The following is a 20,024-nucleotide window of genomic DNA, read 5'->3' as shown; positions in this document are numbered from 1 at the left end:
GATATAAAATAACTTGCTTCCCTTTCTTATAAAAGGAAGTGCAACAATGTGGACTGTTAATACTTCAAATATTAGTTACACCAATATCTCCCAAAAAAACGATATAATTAAATGCCTCTAGTTAAACTCCCGTTGGATTTGCTACTTTTCTTCAATCCGGGCATGATTGGGTGTAATAGTTCGCGGTGTTTGCCCACTCCGCTAGGAGCACGTAGCCTCCCCCCTACGCCAACAACTGGCGAAGCGGAGTTATCCAGTAAGCAAAGTTTACAGGTCTTGTTACAACTTCTGAGCAAACTGTTTTGTTTACCCGCTGCCCTTGACTTAACCCGTGGGCGGGTATACCACTGTTACCAAGCTGGTTATGGACACATTTTTCACTTCAAGGCCACACCTCTTTGTAAGACGATTGACGAATAGCGTTATGCACTTGCACATCTCTGCTCCTGCTCGGACTACCTCTAGGAGCCCTGCTCGAAGTCCTGGTTCGGCCACACTCCTCGGTGTCGACAGCGGGAAAGTGAAACGGTGAGGGGAAGCCTAGATGAGAACGAGTGAAGCCTCGAGTGCGAAAGCGGGGTGCATATGTGGAATGTATGCAGTTATGCACGTGTCCTCTTAAGTTAATAATACCTAAGAGAGTAAAGCACGTTGTGCTTGATTTTGTTTGTGTTATTTAACAGCAGGTTGTCCGGCCCGGTTGCAGACACGGAATCAATCTCGCGGGTGCGCGTTTGCATGCAGGAAGCAACGCTTCATTCCAGGAAGATGCCATAAGCACGGTTCAGCTGCTAGGCAGCAAGAGTTTTTGTTGGATTGTTCATTTGCTTCTCTTTACTAGCTTCCCTGCTTGAGGGGTTATATTTTCAGATAGAGTGGAGAAATGTCGTGATTGTACAAGCAGGCTGCCCACATGGGGCATGCTTTCTTCTCTCACGCCGAGTGCATAATGCCAAATTGCTCTGTCTTTTGCAACTGCACCTATAATTTCAATCTTGATGATTGCGTTGTTTTGCATTTGTTAAAACCAGATGTCTTACGTTTCTAAAAACAATGGATGGACGCTATCTCTTAATGTCTGTTTGAGTTCTGTGCTCTTCTTTTACAAGTGCGCTCTTGCATATTTCTGTTTTATTCTGCTCCTGTATGCTCATATTGTATCTGTCTCTTCCCCTCTGCATGCTGCAAATTGTGCAGCTGCTATTAGACCCGAATGCAGATACGAATGTGTGCTGCTGAGCCGATCTGGTAGCAGTGAGGAGACCGAATTATTGCTGTAGTTTATCGAGCCCAAGGGACTCCATATCCAGGAAAATATTATTTTAAAATGATACCTTCAGAAAAATACTTTTCCCACTACCAATACAATTGTAATGACAGTACAATGTCATTGTTTATTCATATTGATGTTTTATTAAATGTTGCGCAGGTTAAAGATGGAATTAGAAAAAGAAGAGAAAGATGTAATTAGACTGTCAACTCCTATAAAAATCTACAGGCATAGTGATGAAATCCCCCGAATGCCAGCAGGGAAAGGCCCTCTCCTAAGTGATCGATATTTGCTATTGAGCGATGGTAAATTTGGGGGAATGTGGGGGAGATTAAAAGGTGTGCCCAAGTGAACACAGGGTGTCAGAGGTTGAGTTCAAACTTGGCCTTTTTGCCAGACCCATATTACCCCTCTCTGTGTACTATAGTAAAAGTTTGGATTTCCTTTGTAGAAATATAGAATTTCCTATCTTTAAATCATTGGTTCTGTGCACATTGAGTTATCCTCAAGTGTTACTTCAGCAGTGTTATATAGGTTTGTTTAGCTTGTATTTTAACAGAAATTATTAAACAATAATGGGCTTGGAAAGGGTTATTTACTTGGAAGGGGCGCACTGCTTAGTAATTAAACGTAATCGATTCAGTTGATTCACTGTTGGATGTGAGGTGCAAAAGGGGGCTGAGGGGAAAACCCTATACCCCTCCAAGAAGTATCAACCTGGGTTAATACTGCATGTAGCAAAAACTGGAATACCCCTGCACACTCTTGGTAATTGTAAACAGTCAAAGGGTGTTGATTACTGGTGAGCACTGACAAAGCTTAGCAATGGAACAATAGATAGTAATAAAACTTCAAGTCTTTCGGTGGTAGGTGGTGTCTTTAATGTTCATAACACATGAACCAGCCGACACGTATTTCGTCGCGTTATGGGACAATCTTCCTGCGGCGACTCAGGGCTATGAAAGCTATGGGCAAGAATGGGAAGTCGCTCTATCGGTGATACTTCCAACCCAACAGGGCTCAGGACTTATGGGTGGAGGTAGTGTAGTTGAATGTAAATCTTGCCAGTATGGCTGAAGCGCCAGAATATAAGGCGAATAAAAGTGCAGCCGAATACTCTGTACAATTTACGTCGATAATATGAACCCAAGTCAAGTATTGATGGTGCGGATAAGCACGTAGGAGGTGAGTGATCCCAGGTAAAGGGAATACTCATGGATGTTCTTTGCTCTACCGGGTACACAGAGGAATAGTTTACCAGGGACACACACGTCCGAAGAGAGCAAAGAACATCCATGAGACGAAACACGTGTCAGCTGGTTCATGTGTTATGAACATTAAAGACACCACCTACCACCGAAAGACTTGAAGTTTTATTAATATCTATTGTTCCATTGCTAAGCTTTGTCAGTGCTCACCAGTAGTCAACACCCTTTGACTGTTTACAATTACCAAGAGTGTGCAGGGGTATTCCAGTTTTTTATTAAACAATAATGACCTTCTTTATTATAAGGGTTCACATTATCCAACATGTGTTTTTAAAAAACGTAGCACTCTGCTCTGATGTGTGTCGTACTTGTAGTCCGGGCACAAGTCCTAAAAAAGAAGTGGGGGGGGGACGCTGACGTCGCAACAGGAAGTGACTTCACGAAAGGAGGCTTGCACCTTCGGACTCATTGCCTCCCCTCGCTCACCCCTTAGATGCTATTGCATCAGAGAAGCCAGCGCATGAGCAGCTTTCACAATGTGCTCCGATCTCGCCCCCGAGAGGCCAAAGAGTGAATGTGTGGCTCCATGTGCTCCAGTTATCGAGCTCCCGTTAAAATAAGTCGGGGGGACACCGTCCACCTGTGTGGTACCCCGACTCGAGCCCTGCTTGTAGTGCAAGCCCCTTGTTTCCACTATCCCTGTAACCCCAAATGCGGTGTCGCTTCAGGTTAGTTGCCAAGATGCCGAAACCACTTTTGTGTGTGTGTGTGCCGAATGCAGATGTGACCAACATGGGCGTCCGCAGGGGGGGCAAGGAGGGGCGCTTGCCCCCCCCTGGAGCGACCCTCCTTGCCCCCCTTGCGGACGCCCATGAAAACCGTGACTTCAAGGCGGGGTTCAAACTCTCTTTCTTCTCCTTTCTTTTATTTGCTTCCCTGTGAAATGGATCCAAAAAAGAAAGACGCTTTTGCTGGAAATGTCATATTTTTCTGACATTTTAATTCCTAAGTGCAGCATTGGGAATAAAAGGCTAAAAATATATAAATAACTAAATAAAGTAAGACAGAGTGGTAGCAAACTGGCCAAACTGATTTTATTCACACTGAAACACATTAGCGACACTTTTACAGAGTTTGCCAGTGAAGCGCTATTTTTGTTTTCTTGTCTTTGTTTTCCCTGGACTTGGAACTAGTGCACCAATCCTGGAGGTACTACAATGTGTGGATTGTAAAACAAAATGTGTGCTGCGACTCTGCGTCCAGGGATGTGGTCTTTTTACCATACTGCTTACGTTTTGTAAGGATATAAGCAATGGCCATTGAAATGGGTCCAATCAGGGCCCTGTAGTCTTGTCCTTAACTTTTCGGGGAAAAGCACACACTCACTGATTTCTGAATAGTGACTGCAAAAGCATTAAGGTAACCATGTTGTTCCTGCTTACATTTCCCATGGTTTGCTAAATCTTGCATTCCCTATAAGTGTTTGCTTTTTCCAGGATGTTACTTTTTTTTTGTAGGCCGCATATTGCTCTTGTCTAGTGCTTAATTTAAATTGAGCCGCATCCAGGTGTTTATAGCTGGCAACAATTGGGTTGTAGTAGACAGTGGGAGTCTTTCTCAGTGGGGCAGTACGGTGTTCAGTGGGGGAGAGGATGTGGCACTATGGTCAGAGCTTCTGAATTTGGAACTGGGAACCAGGTTTAGCCTTAATAACCAGTCCACCAGACCACTCTCCTGCGAGAGCACAATCACATGCTAGACCTTAGAAGGCTTTGCAACACCTTAGAAGTCCTGGTGCATTCTCACTAGCAGGTGAACCCTAGCATGACAAGTGTAGGTTAACCTTCAAGGCTTGTCCACCACTATCCATACTGAGTTCACCTCCAGTCTTGCGGGCAGGCCTATGAAGCAGCACACCCTAGAACAACAGTGACTCTGTCACTGAGGTCACAGGAGCCTTCAGAAGGGCCAGCTCTAGGGCAGTGCAACTGGTGTGACCGCACCGGGTGCTGACTTTAGGTGGAGGCATCATGTTTGCAAGTATATTATGGTTTGAAAAACGCTTGCTGCCTCCTTCCTGGCCTCCAGCAATTTTCGGCAACAATAAAAATGTCATGATGACTCTGGTGATTAATGTTCTTCCTAGAGAGAGATCAGAATTTTGTTTATTGGAAGTTTTGACACATGAAAGGTAGCTCAGAGGGTTAATGTACCGGCTGCAAAGAACATGCGCCATGCAGATCACGAAGTGCACATAATGTAAATAGGTCAGTGGGCTACTGCTTTTGTCAGAGTAAACCTTTTATTACTTGCAGTTTAGAAGTTAAAATCCTAACTTAAAACAGTGAGCTATTAACTGTCATCTTAGAGCTGCATACAAACTGCAAGGTATAAATTAGAGCGTTATATCTCCATCCGACCCCCCCCCCCCGTCTTTGATTATCCTAATGTCCCAAAAAGTGTTCTTTTGGACAGAAATCAATTCTGATTATTAAGGAGAACCCCCAACTATGGTATTACGTTTTAAATTCCGGGTATTGTGTTTTTCCAGACCAATCACTATAAAACTATACGGGCTACTAGTATGGTTGTCAGTGACTCCTACACCTTGTAGTCCTTAGTCTTATGTAACATTTTCTATACAGTGATTTACACACATATTGATTGTCTCTGTGTAATGTGTGTGATGTAAAGTGCTCTGACACCCTACAATGGTATGAGTGGCGGTAAATCAAATTAAATGCATCTGAGAGAAAGTGGTCATGGAAACTTGGGGGGGCACAGTTAAAGGGTGGTAGTGAGGGAATCCATGGCAGAGGTGGTCATTGGGGGGCACTAACAAACATGAATGCACAGGACACCACCAGTGCTATGGCTGGCCCTGCCCTGCCCTTGAGGCCAGTCTGCCTCACCCATAGGTACCTTCATTGGCCTTGTTTCAGCAGTAGTAGCTGCAACTCACCAGAGATTGGCAATGCAGGATTTGCATGCACCAAACTAAGTTCGCAAACTTAGTCACCTGGCTTCCTTCACAAGCACTTTTAACATGTGCTACCTGCTGTGGGGCCACTGGAATTAATTATGCAGCAAAGGATGACAACATTATACCGTAGTGTTGACTAAATTATGCATTAAAAAAAGGCTGCAGCGTAATGCAGTATATTTTCAGATATTTTATTATTTTGACGTGTACACATGCTAACAGTCTCTGGAAATATTTTGCCTTATTAGTACCAGTGTAACATACAAACGCAGCAGTGAGAAAGGTGACCAGTCAACCTTTGCAATAGGCCATCCACTCCGCAGCAACACAAGTCACATTTTATATTAACTTTTGATATGTTTGAGCTACAGGCAATTTATTAGTTTAAATGGTCAGAGCATGCAGCAGATCTTGCATTATGAGGCAAATATGGCAGAGCCATAATTTTAGAGAAAACATTTGCAAATTAGGATATTTTGCTATTCATGTGTGAACTGCTGTTGTGGAAAAAGGGAGTAGTGCTGATGACAGAAACTCCATGGCTCGGAGACAAATGGCTTGTGTTTCCACATTTTATCGTATTTGGTACATTCTGTGATTAGAAGCATATCCCACTTTGTGACTATATTTTAATGTCAATAACTCATTATAACCTTAAATAATCATGTGTATCCATTGGTTGATTAAACTGGGCAGTGAAATGCCAAACAAATACTAAAAATTGGGATGTCTGTGCATTCTGGCCACACCTCTGGCTCCACCCACAGATCCAATCCTTGGGTTATTCCCGCCCTTTGATTCTCCACCCACTGTTCCCCTACTTTTTTTCCCCCCACTTCGACCACTGCCGCACAAGGGAGCTGGCCATTATTGTATCCCTAAACGTGGGCACGTTGTCAGTTTGACATTGACTACACGTAGAGGGACTCTAAGTTTCTTTTAAAAAATATAGCTAACATTTGGACCTATACATTTTATTTTGTATAAATTAATTGAATGTGTGTAAAATTTAGCAATGCCCGGGGAATTCTAGTAAAGGGAGCAGCCATTGGCGAATCACTAGTGTGTGTGATTGATGCATTATTTATGACTAACTTTGACGTTGTTCTTTAACTTTGGATAAAAGTTATCATGAATTCTTGCACCAAGAAGCCAATATTGGTAAATATGTGTGCTACAAATAATCCCTAACATACACTGTGCATACAGTATATTTAATCTGGTGCTTTAATCATAGGCTGTTTTAAAGTATTCTGATAAAAATCGAATTGTGCTGAAGACAGCCTTGATTGGTGTTGGATCGAGGACCCGGAAGTCTACACACCTAGCTGACAGAGATAAAGCACCTTGTCAGAAAGTTTAGCGTTTTCACTACAGGTGGTGTTTGTTGGCCTGTGGCAGGGTCCGTAACATGTCCTGGATTCCTCGCATTTAATTGAGTCTATCCCAGTTCTGCGCCCCAGTGTTTCTTGTGCCCCACCTGGCACACATCATGTCGGAGGATGGTGATGACGTTAACATTTTGCCCCCCCCCTGGAAAAATGTCTGCGGACGCCCATGGTGACCAATACTGCGCGGACACTCCTGCCACAGCCAATATATGACGACCTTCTATCCTTGTCACGGAAGTGGCTGGCAGCGCTCCTGCCATGATATTACTGTCACGGCCACGGAACAAAAGATACAAGTGTTTCTAGATTCTGAAAAAAAAACAAGCGCCCGGTGTGTTTACAGGGGATTGGTAGCAGCAAAGAGGCAAATGCATATCACATCTCTGATCCAGTGAATGTGCGCCGGCAGCCAGTGGGAGCTATTGGTGCGTACCGTGCAGCAAGCAGGCCCCTACAAGACCGCCCCTAATTTTGGTTTTTCGTTTACGTAATCCAGCCAGCTAGTGAAACCTCTCTACCACCAGGACTTGCAGCGAGCGCCGGCAGGGGAGTGCCGTACAATTAAAGGCAGATTGCCACTGGAGTCAGAGTTTGTTCGTTCAGCCCAGTCGCAGAACTCTGCAGACTCTTGCGGAGTTTTTCGGTAACTCCGTCGAAGTCCATGGAGTGAAACTCTGTGAGCTCCGCCCAGCCCTAATTGGGGGTAAGTGCTTGCTAAAGGATGAAGTAGAAGTCTATTTTTATATAAGGAGGAATTTATGTATTGACACTTATGAGTTAGGTGCAACACATTCTGCCCACAAAGTTGCACCTGTCTCGACATCTTACGGCCCTTTCAAGTATTGCATCAGTTTGCACTTCTGCAGAGCTTGGGTATCCGATCACAAGGAGGGAAGGATGCTGATTCAACGAACATCAGTGCTGTACAAGTGAAACGGGTTGCTATGGCATCTTGTCACCTGAAGTGAGGCCAGTCACAATTTACATGCTGCTAATTTGCAAAACAAACTCTGAAAAGAGAAGTCCAATTTTGTTTATGAAAAGGCTTAGTAAAGTACAGTCGAGGGCAGTGCACAGTCTTTGGAGGTGCTGCTGCATAGTTTGTTCGTGCCTTTGATTGCAGAAAGTGACTGAAAATGCTCTGCTAGCCTTAATTTTTTTTCTGGGTAACACTTAGGCTGCTGGTCATAACCAACACAGTATTTCAGACTAATGCTAAATGATATTTATTTTGAGGATTCTGTGTTTAACAACTTTATGAAGTGAGCTCTTCTAGTTTTCTTCAAAACCTAGACACATTTTAAACTTGAGTGACTAATACCTAATGTGCTGTGACTCATTTCCACTTGTATTGCATTGCCTCCAACTTCTCCAAACGATCTCTCCAAAAATAATAGGCATTAGCAAGCCGAATAGGTCTTGCCTCTGGAACCTATTTCCTTTGCCAAAGAAGAAAAAAAGCGGTTTGTTTGTATTTTGTCATTTTTGCCTTCAAACTAATGCAGATGCTTTTTTTGGAGTATTATTTAGCGATCGGAGTTGAATCTGTAAATAAGAAGTTTTTTAAAACTGTGCAAAAGTGATTTTTTTTTGTGTAGAGTGGGTGGGGCAAAAGCAACACATGGGGCATAAGTGGTGGGACGCAACATGGAGGTCTAGAGGGTGGTTGAGAGCAACACAGCACTGTCAAAGCAATGTGGAGGGCATGGTTGCGAGAAGAGAAGAGAAGAAAAGGAAAGGAGTGAGTGAGCAACGTGGAGTTTGTGGGGAAAGAGAAGCACACGGGTGAGAATGTAACGCAGTGAACAATAGGTTGAGCGCATCATAGAGGGGCTCCTGGGAGAAGCAGGTGGGCGAGAAGAGCAACACTGAGGGGAGAGGTAAAGGACACAAGCGAGGCAGCTGAAAAACACATGCACTCTCATAAGGTGCGTATACACAAAATAAAGAGTTGTGCTCGATAAGTTGCCAGTGCTAGGACACAAGTAACTGGGCCAAGCTTCATGGGTGGGACAAACACAAGAAGGAGGAGGAAAGAACACATGCTAACAAAAAGTAAGCATATGAGAGTGACAAGTCACCACTGGTAAGCAGTGGGTGGGCTGTGAGCCCACTGTAAGCTGGCAGTAGGTCTTTTCGGCAACAGACAGCTTGTGCTGTCTGAAATGCAAGTCCTAAAAGAAAAACTTACCTTGGGCCCAGAGATTAGAAAGCGTTTGCTCTAGGAAATACTTTTCTCTTTCCTTAATGCTGCTTTAGCCATTTTCTGCCTGAACCAATACAGGAAGTTGGATTGCATAGTACTGTATCGGTGTTTATCAGTGTGTGTCTAAAGGAGAAAAAAACGCCAGAGATGGCATATAAAAAGAATCGAAGATATACATTTTATATAACTTTATAGTATAATTGTGGCGGCAGAATATCTATTTGAGACCGTGGTGTCCACTATTAACTGCACCATGGCTTCGTAGGGCTTATTTCTGAGTGTCTAGGGTCATCTGCCCTTCACTGAAGGGGGCTCGGACTAGTGACCAGATGACTAACCTTACTCAGCCATTGGGGGAATTCAGCCGGTGTATGCTGGGAGGGGCCAGTTAGCAATGCTTGGGCATCAAAATGGTATTCTGCAAGGGATAACACCTGTAAAACAACCAACGGATGAAGCCAAAAGAGCTCAGCGGCATTTGTGTATAAATTAATACAATGCATATTCATACCCAGTATGCCCTCACGGGTGTGAAATGCTAGCTCAAACCCATAATACACCCCCCCCCCCAGAAGATACCTTTGCAAGGGGGTACACAACGTGGTGATTTATTTTTGACTCTGAGAATGCATCCCTGTATGTGGTACAATTCCTATTACCCAAGGTTGCCTCCACAGAGGGTGCTCCTTTGTTGGGCAGTTACTGTAACCTTGCGTTATCATAATGCACGGCTTTAAGAGGAAAGCTCTTCAGAGGGTGAAACCTCATTCATGCGATGCAACTGCATTCCCTTAATGCTTATCGTCTACTTTAAGTAAAGTATCCTGGAACTGGCCACGGCAGGGTTTTCCTTGGTTTTGTGCTTCGTAAATGCTGTTGGGTTCGAGATGCGCTCTCACTCTGAAGATGCAGTTGCAGCTTTAGTTTTAGAACTAGCTGAGATTTTAGTTTAAAGAGCACAAATAATCTGTGTAGAATGGCAGGTGTCCTGGTAATGCCGAGAGCAAGTGTAAACTGCTGTTGCTGCTGCTCACGTTTGTACTTTTATTCTGTGACTTCTAAATGGCTTTTTAAAATAAATGTTTCGATTTGTGACTTTGTGTGTATGTGGTTGTGTGGATTGTTGAGTGGCGGAATGCCAAAATGAGTGGCACAGTAGGTGATTGGATTAGTGAGTGCATGGACCGATAAATGGGTAAGTGACTGGGTGGGTATGTGAATAAAGTGATACGTGGATGAGTGAGTGCAATTCTGAATGGTTGGATGAATGGATGTTTGCATTAATGGCCAGAAAGCTGGGCGAATAGATGCATATTTGGATCGATAGACAAATCAATAAGATGAGCGAGACCAGGGATGGCCCCAGTTGTGTTGATTGGAGAAGGATATTCATCCATTCACGCCACTGCTGCTCACTCACTCACCCATTCCGTTCTCCACAATCTTGCACATTCACCCATCCACAATTGCCCAAATGCCACCCTATGACCTCATTTGTTCAAAATTAACAATGGCACCATTGTGGTCTATCCACATTAAGAGGCACGTTAGCCTCCAACACAACATGCAGCAGTGCATAGCCACAGAGGCTTAAGCAGGGCTACAGAAGGGGTCATAAACACAAGTTTACAGACTGAAGAGAAATCTGCATTTATTCATAAGAACACCTATCAACCTCTCCAACCCTTGTCAGCTCGTTCCCCTTAAATTCTCATAATACTGTAAAGGTCAACCAGTGGGCAGGGGAAGAAGGGAAGTAAAATAACCAATAGGACAACAGCGAGAATGGACACATAACCACACGTGGGGTAAATAATGCAATAGAATAAAATATATGCACATTATGACATTATAACAGTTCTCCATTCACAAAAGAAGAGGAAGTTGGGAACAATTACACTTATTAATTATAAAACCTAACAGAAGGTATGCAGCAGTGCTTTTCATTTTTTAATAAAGAGTCTGACACAAGGTTAGAGAACTGAACTGATAATTCTAGTTGATTTATCAATATTTGCAGCATTTGTTTAGGAGCGGTTTGTTATTTTAACAAATGCAGACAGCGCACCATCGATGTACTGTCACTGATGTTAAAATCCATGTAACAGTCAAAAAATAAAGAAAACAGTTTTTAATGCCTTTAAAACTTGGCGTGGAAGGGTTAAGTGTGTATCCATGATGACTACTAGGTTATTTACTCTTGTCACCCTTGAAGGCGATGAGCCTTGTGCTTTTGTCCTGCTGGCCCGGAAGCCATGCTCATGACTGTAAAAGTTGATTCGTTTTAACAGCTGTAAATGATGAGCATAGTTAGAAAAAGTGTACAAGACTGAGTTTATTTGAGTGGGAGTGTGCAACCCTTGAAGAAGAAAGGACACCCAGCATCACAACTTGAGACTTCATGGGCAGCAATTGGGGTGGGGGGCGGACCATCGCCTCTGAGACTGCAGTAAGGAAGTATTCCATCCTTTTTAGCACAGAACCGTGAAGCCCAAGATTTTCCAGCTTATATAGTTAGAAGTGAATGGTCAGGAGTGATAGTGAAATCCGTGCCCCAACAGTCTCCCACAGCTCCCCATTTCGATGAACCTAGACGAATTCAGTGCCGTTGGCAAAATCAAGCATCAGTCAAGTCTTGTAAATTCTTGTCCTCAATGAAAGGTTATAATTGCGCTTCCACCACTTAGTCGTCTCTGAAGGGTAGGTGACGTTGATCCGCCTGTGCTACTTCACTTTTTTTCTAGCTGTATTACAAAGAAGACAAGACACCTACAACTCATGGCTTTGTTTGTGTCCAGCCTCCCCGTGAGCTACACCTAGAAAGCTCTCTTTATGACCATTTTACATTACAAATCTTCATTTAATAATGTAATATTCTGCCTCTCACTTAACCCAAAGCGCTCACTCTAGTTCGGCTGTACGTTTTCGAGTTGTTCCTTTTTCTGGTGAGTGCTAAGTTCACTTGGTGGACTGAAGTTCAAAGGTATTTTGCATTCGAGGTGAGCACTTGCTGCTGGCTAAGCTCGGGTAGTTGGTCAGCCGCCTGGCAATAGCAATGTCTAAAACGTCTTGCGAGGCACGTATTTTGTAGATTATAGCCATCATTGTAGATTGCATTAAAAATACATTTGCATTAGTCTTGCTGGTTATAGATAATACAATTGTGTTGAGCAAACAATACTTGGGTAACAGAGAATGAGTGGTAAACCTGCAAGTGAGCCCTGTGAACTATAGTGAGCCAGAAAACTAGTTTTGCTGAGATGGCATGTGCACGTAAGGGACTGAGTCACACTGGAAGAGGAGGCTCTTTGTTGAGAAACCAGTGCGACTTTTAGTGCCTTGCATAGAGAATGATTAGTCTGGGCTATGCGAGGCAAGTGCAAAAGGAAATAAGTCAGCTGGGGAAAAGCAACGCTGACAGACACTTAGGAGTTGGATGTGTCCATCTTTTTGTTTTATTGAATGTACACGTCTACAATTGTTTGTGCTTTGTTTTTCCATAAAAAAAGTTGTCAAGTTTGTGGCACAACCTGTACTTCTCCTGCAATTACAGAAAGTGGGTTGTCATCCAGAGCTTTAGGAATGGACCATTGAAGAATATCTTGGCACTTGTCATGCAGTGTAGGCTTAAATACAGCACTCCTTCGTCACTTCTTCACTTCACCAGGCTTCGCAGCAAGTTGGTTCTACAGAACACTGACATGGATGCTCCATTTTTACATCTCTCCCCTTACCATGTCCACCTCTACCGGCAGGTGCTCTAGTGAGGCTATACAGTGCCATGCAATACTGTAAAACAACATATAAATCTAGTCCACAAGAATGTGGCATTTAACAAGATCTAACCTCCAACTTCTAAGTGATGTTGAAAGGCAGGAACGCCATACTATATACTAAATAAACACTTAGTAGTTTATTCTTTGTTAGGCTTGTTGCTAACAGCATTGATTGATTTGTTTTAAGTTGTGGTGGGGGCAAAGTAGGTGTACAGTAGGCGCAGACACAAACATCGACGTATATTTCCAAACTTAAGCCATGGAATATAGCCATGGGCCTACATCCACGATTCACTTTCTATTTTATGCAACTGTTGTCCCCTTATATTTCGCAAACGAATGAGGCAGTCAAACGTGAACAAAAGCAACACAGACTTTTCCTGTGTCTAAGTCACTCGAGCAAGTGTAATGTGGACCTGCTCACTCAGAGTGGGTAACTTTTAATACGCCTTTCCAGTGTCTTAGTTGTGGTATATACTTCTTTCTGTTGCCATTCGGATGAACGGTTAACCGATGAGCATATTCTAATTTTGCAACATTGGTGTTCTCGCAGCAAGAAGGATAGAGGTTCCAGCTGATAAAATGAACTCACTTTCACCTCTGCATCGAAACCAGCTATTGTGCTGTTTGTGGTCAAAGTATCACATTAACTAAGAAATCTGGGAAGTAAAGGAACTTGGATTAGTAGGACATTGTCTTTTAAACAATGCCCTTTTCAGAGAAACAGAAAATGCAACTGTGCAAATACAGAAAACAGAACTAAAAATGCAACACTGCAGAACGGTATGCCAGACCTAGACTGGAGAAGAGTGGCAAATGAATGATTAAACACAGGAAGAGCACATTCACGCATCTTTGCTGTGAACTGCATGGTAAACAGGAAGGCAAGTGCAAACGACTAAGAGATTGCACATATCCGGTGATGTGCATTCAGTACACTGATAAAGTTTAAATTTCACGCTTACATGCATGTATCACTCTTATACCCCCTAATGTTTTCATATGTAAAGTGCTGAGTGAACCATCGGTTACAGCCACTGGAATTGAGTGATTCTGGGGTTGCAGCCTGTTTCTCATGATTATGTTTACAACACGGGTCACATAAGCCAGCATCTGCTGTAAAAATTTCAGATTTCTGAAAAAACAATGTTTCTAGCTCAAAATCATCACAAGTTACTAAATATTGTGCTGAACTGGGGTGGCAGAGTGGGCTAAAGAACGGTGATGGATCAAACCCAGATCTTTTGACTGGGTGTGAGTGTTTGATTGGTTCAGATGCTCCGTCCATCACCAACCCTTTTGTACCGCAATGTGGGTTGTAGAGAGCACACCCTTTGCAAAAGTTGTCTGCTCACCTTTCAGTTGAGAATTGCAGAATGCAAGTGATAAAGTGCTACAATGAGATGGAAAGTTTTCCCAGACCGTATTGAAATGTGTTAGAATGACAAAACAGTGACAAATTATTACAATGTCCCCTTATGATTCATAACTTTCTATTTCTTGCTGCATAATATAGTCAACCCAGCCACATCATATGGTCTGCCGTTGCTGCATAATTCCACTGGTCCTGCCCATCAAGTCTAGTTCCTGCTATGTAAAGTTGCTAACAAGTGGCACTGGGTATTAAACTCTGAATATAAACGAGATGTGCCAACTCAAACCTGTGTTACCAGGAACACCTTCCACCAGAGTTAGTTTTCTAGCAAACAGCACTCTGGATCCCTAAGGCCTGTAATCATTTCTACTTATTTGCTTTTTTCTGCAAGTCCCAGAGTACTGTTGGCTAAAGAAAATGATAGTCTGGGTTCAGGCTATGGGAAGCTAGTTGGCAACCGTGCATAAAGCTAGACATTCTTCTGAAAAAAATAAACTATTATGCTTAGAATTTGCAGTTTTCTTTAAGTGTAGCATATTTGGAATTGATGCCCATAAATTTGCACCTGAACCCTATATGAGTCATACATAAAGACAACAACCCCCCCCAAAGAATATGGTTAGTGTGCACGAGTTAAGGTTCATAAAAACCTGCCCAACAAACTCTGCATAAACATGCACCTCCACAGCACTGGAAAATCTGCTTTGTGGACACAGGATAAATGTATAACCTCTTGAACCACGCCACTCTGTTACCCATCACTAGCAAACGCCTTAACATGAATTAGCGCCATGCTGGCGGGCATCAGCCTGACATAGATGATTGTGAAATGTATGTGTAAAAGGTGCCAAGCACAAGCAGTCTTATGTCCTGACAAAGGTCTAGATATTTTTTACTGAGGACGGATTAGCTAACCTATTGTAATAAGGTACATCAAGTTAGAGCCCTGTTTGTACAAAAGGTTTTGTGACTCTTGCAAGTTAGCATGTGACACAGCCATATAACATGAAGTATAACTTGGTTCAAAGCACGCTACCATCTAGCTTTAAAAATTGTGAGTCATTCAATGGGCAGATTTTACAGGGCCCAATCTACTTTTGAACAAATTACTTCAATTGGTGAATTCTTCATATAACTCTTTAGAAAGTGTGGCCCACAAAGAATGATAGCTCCTGCTGTTTTTTAATCTTAACTATTGAACTGTTTCCATTTTGGCAGTGTTTTAAAATATTTGATTTCTTTCAAATCTACAGTATATCCTGGGTAACATCTGACTTCTTCCTTTCCAGAGCGCCAGAAATGGGAGGCAAGCTAAGCAAGAAGAAGAAGGGGTACAACGTGAGTGATGACAAAACGAAGGACAAGAAGGCTGATGGGGCAGCCACTGAAGAAGGCGAGGCCCCCAAGGCGAACGAGGAGGCCCAGCCTCCGGTAGAAAATGCAGACGCCAAGGAAAACAAGGAGGAGAAAAATGATAAAGATTCCCAGGCAACCGATCATAAAGCAGAAGTCAAAGAAGGCGAGAAAGAGGCCGCGGGTCAAGGGGACACTCAAAAATCTGAGCCGGAGAAGAAAGAAGCCAATGCCAAAGCCGAGGCACCGAAGGCCCCGAAGCCCGAGCCCCAGGCAACGAAGCCGGAGGAGCCGGCGCCTGACTCCGCTGCAGCTCCCAGCGGCGAGGCGGCTAAAGCCCCAGAGCCCAGCGGTGATGCAAAAGCTTCCCAGCTTCCGGAAGCTGCCGCTGCCAGCAAAGCGGAAGAAAAGAGCAAAGAGGAAGGAGAGGCCAAAAAGACTGAGGCCCCCTCAGCACCGGCGGCGCAAGAAGCCAAAAGTGAAGCGGCCCCAGCTTCAGACTCAAAACCTTGCAGCAACGAGGCTGCCCCTACTTCCAATGAGACCCCAGCAAAAGACGCACCTAGTTCTACTCCCAAGGCCTCCGAGCCAGCGGGAACAGCAGAAGAAGTGAAAGCACCGGAGGTTGCAGTGGCTAATTCGGATCAAACCGTAGCAGTTCAAGAATAAAACGGACAGTCTGTTTGAGATAACCACTTAAAAAAAAAAAGCAACGACCTGCAATGATGTTTTTTTTTAATTATAACTTTGTTCCAGCTATACTAACAAACTTGATTCCGATCTAAAATAACCCTATGTTTTGCCCAGATGGGATGTCCCATCAATACTTTAAACAAAATGCCAAATTGTATTTTTGTCATCAAATTTTATGAAAAAAATCAGTCTACCAATTTTGCCAATTAATAAAAGCGTTAATTAAATTGTGGAATTTAGCGTTAGAGGTTTGAAAATAGACCACATTTTTACCACTCTGAACAGCAGCATTAACGCACTCCGCCTTTTATATCAGAACAATGTTTTTCCTTGTTTTCCCTTCTGCCATACTGTTGCAGGAGTGATGTTTTTGACTTTGCCCATTGGGCTTGTGCCAAGGCAATCAGATCTTTGAGAGCAGTATTTTTCTTTTTTTTTTTTTGCAAACACATTGTTTTGTACCTTTGTTTGGTTAAATGCAGCGAATGATGGCCAAATCTTCAGATACAACCCACTTTAAGCGTCCAAACTTTATTTCTGAGTGCCAATACCCCTCCAAATCGTTTCCCTTCTCCAGCTATTTTTGGGAGTAAATGAGCATTTTCTTCCCACCACCTAGCCTATCTAGATTTCTCATGATGAGTTAATGCATGTCCGTGGTTGGGTGCACCTGTTGTTCTGTTTCTTGGTCAGTGAAAATGAAAAATGATTTAAAAAAAGCCTGCATTCATTGCAGTTCCAGTCTCTCTTCCATTCTGTGTCACAGACACCAACACGCCACTCATTGGAAAAAAAAATATAAAGGAAAAAAAAAACTAAAGTTGTAAAATGGATGCGTTGAAATTATATGTAATTGTATAAATGGTGCAACAGTAATAAAAGTTGAAAATTATAAAATAATTTTTCAATCATTTGTCAGTTTTTTTTCTTTCATGTTTGTTTTGTGCATTCATTTTTGGTGTTTGAAGGAGGGCATAATAATGTTTCTAGACAGAAAATAGCACAAGGGCAAACTGAATGTCTGCCAGTTCTTTTAGTTTGTTCGGATCTCCCAATTTGTGGTTCAAAAAACAGAAGTAGATGAGGGGAGTTTGTGTTTTGTGTAGCTGTATCGCAGGGTGGTGAAAAAGCCGAACTTCGATTCAGGAGCATAACACAGACCGTGACTGCAGCATACCAGTGCAGAGTGAGGAAGAGCTATGATCCTCTAGTTCTTGGGTCAGGATTGTTTTTAGACAAATCAAAATATAGGTTTACTGGCAGGGCCTATCTTAATTCCTATCTTGACAGGATGCCCCCCACCATATACTGCAGAACAAATCTATATAATTAATTTGTAGGAGGGTTTGGCTTCATGAGGCGTTATGGTGTTTCGGCATATTTAACTTCTGGACTTAACAGGAAGTGGTCTCTTTACTGGACACAGGACATGGTATTGGAACCTTAAATTATGCTATTCTCTTCTGCCTTTTGTATTTCTTTTGATTATCCACATTGCATGCATGTTCTAGGGCGGCTATCCTACTATGGAGGGAGAATTGCCACCAATCTGGCATCACAGCTGATCCTAGAGCAAGGGCTGTTAACCACCCACGTAGGCGGCAGACAAAGGGCACGGCAGTGGCAGGGTGCGAAAGCATGCCAAGAAAAAGGCCAGTGAATGACCAGGGAGTTTGGATTCAAAGGGCCAATCAAAAAAAGAGGGGTGTGGTCGCAAGCATGACCTAAAAGGCAACTAGGATGATTGGGGGCACAGTACAATGCCTAGGGTGACCTGGTGGGATGGCCTCACGCTGCCCTGCAGTGCCCGTGCAGCAGCATATCAGAAGGATAGTTTTAATTTAAAAGAAAATCTGAAGGGTGTAATGCCAATAAAGAAGAATGTGACCTGTTATGGAGCAGTCACAAACCTGAGAGGGGGGTTGGGGGATTAAGCCTTAAGGCCTTTAATGCAGCCATCCCTCAAGGTTTCACCAGATAAGTCTGTCATCCCAAGGGCAAAGTCTTGGCAGTTGTTGGGGGCGGGGATTTTTCCAATGGCAAGTGAGTTAACTAATTTAATTAGCCTGAGCACAGTATCGAATGCAGGCCTTACAATGATAATACCACATTCATAACACACTTTCTTGTTGCGGTTCTATAGACCTTACACATTGCTGGCCCCATCAGTTCCCCGGTCTCAGCCTCCGCAATTTCCGTCAACATTAATAAAGTCGCGATAATTCTGGTGATTAATGCTCTGCTTGGAGAGGGGCCGGAGTTTTTGTCTGGTGGATTTTTTGACGGCCGGGAGATAGTGCAGAAGGTTAATGCCTGCAGCAAAGACCATGCACTAGGCAGATCACAAGGTGTTTTACAGTAAATAAGTCAGTGGGCTACTGCTTTTGTCAAGGAGATCCTGGCGTTACTTGCAGTTATAGATTAAAAGCTTAGTTGGAACACTGAGCAAGTATAGATTAGAGCGCGTCGATTTCCCCAGTTTGTCCTTATCCTAATGTTGCAAAAAGGGTTTCTTTGGGCAGAAATCCGTTATTATGATAGAGAACCGTTATCCATGGAGTTATGTTTAAATTCTGTATTAGCGCTTCTCTAGACCAAGCATTCCGAAGCTATACTGGCCATCCGTAAGGTTGGCTTGTGATTACTACACCTTGTAGTCGTCTGTCTTATGTAGCATTGCCTTGACACTGCTTTAAACATGTGCTTGACTGTAGCTGTGTGGGAGTGTTGTAAAGTGTTCTAACACCATACACTGGTAGGAAGGGAAAAAGTGCCAGGGCCCTCGTCAGGAGGCCACCGTAGCTGCTTCATTAATTGCCACTGCCAGCGCGGTCAATTACAGTCACGAGCTGAAACCACCACACTGCTACAAGTGTGACACTTTAAACTGTTCAACATGTCCTAAGCTACAGGAATGGCTTGGGCGACAGGTAATGAGCTGAGATGTAGTTACATGGGATCTTGTTACCTTTCTCCCAACTGTGAAACTGTCTAAGAAACTGTTTGATGCATAGCTCAATGAATTAAACAAGCATAACTTTCAGGCATGACCAATCTGGTTTCAGTGACAACAAAATTGAAATGCAGGGTAGCCATGAAGAAGGGGAAATGCAGTCCAGCCCACTTACTTAGAGGGTAATACTTGTGAAGCTACGCTACTTGTTCTAAAACTACAGAAGAATATTGCCTATCGGCTGGTCGCTTAGTGCAGGGATTGAAGCTGAATTCGTAGTTAGCATTCACATGTTCGAAACACACCACTCCACGCTATTGTGAGCAAACGTAAGCTCCCATAACGGTTAACAAGCACCCTCGTTGCATTATGTGATGCCGGAACCTGGCATTAATTAATATATGGGTTCCATGGTTTACATTCCTGCACATGCTCTAGACGGGAAATGCACTGGTTCAATCTGGGGCTAGTTTATGCTGGAATGAGAAGGCATAGGGCTTCATGGCTTCTGCAGTTGTCACAGCTTTTAGTTACACATTTACTGCTCAGGCAGGGCATTTCAGAAGTTCCAAATAGCACAGGGGTAGAATGGGTGGTAAGTAGTGCATCATGTCACTGGTGCAACCACACCGGTGTTAACCGATTAATTGTTATTGGGGTTACTATTGCACAGAAATGTTTTCACTTAGCCACAGGGGTCACACAACACACTTCGTGACCACTTATCTGGGCATTCTTAATGATTACACAAGGGCACCTTTCGTTAGAGTGCAGACTGGTAGAAATTAGAGGCTAGTTCACGATTTCCTATGGAGC

General features: G+C 43.2%; 1 protein-coding gene across 1 annotated transcript in view; it reads left to right on the top strand.

Moving 5' to 3' along the window:
• Positions 1–17,155, top strand: part of BASP1 (brain abundant membrane attached signal protein 1) — a 187,872-nt gene extending 170,717 nt beyond the window's left edge. Inside the window, exon 3 of the mRNA XM_078687770.1 lies at positions 15,499–17,155. Coding sequence (XP_078543896.1) covers positions 15,509–16,231 — 723 coding nt within the window. The 5' untranslated portion in view covers positions 15,499–15,508 and the 3' untranslated portion in view covers positions 16,232–17,155. The remainder of the gene's footprint in view (positions 1–15,498) is intronic.
• Positions 17,156–20,024: the final 2,869 nt, after the last annotated feature.

The sequence above is a fragment of the Lissotriton helveticus genome, chromosome 4_1, assembly GCF_964261635.1.
Source record: "Lissotriton helveticus chromosome 4_1, aLisHel1.1, whole genome shotgun sequence".
NCBI lineage: Eukaryota > Metazoa > Chordata > Amphibia > Caudata > Salamandridae > Lissotriton > Lissotriton helveticus.
The sequence above is the reverse complement of the archived record's forward strand: the minus strand, read 5'-3'. Positions and strand labels throughout refer to the sequence as shown.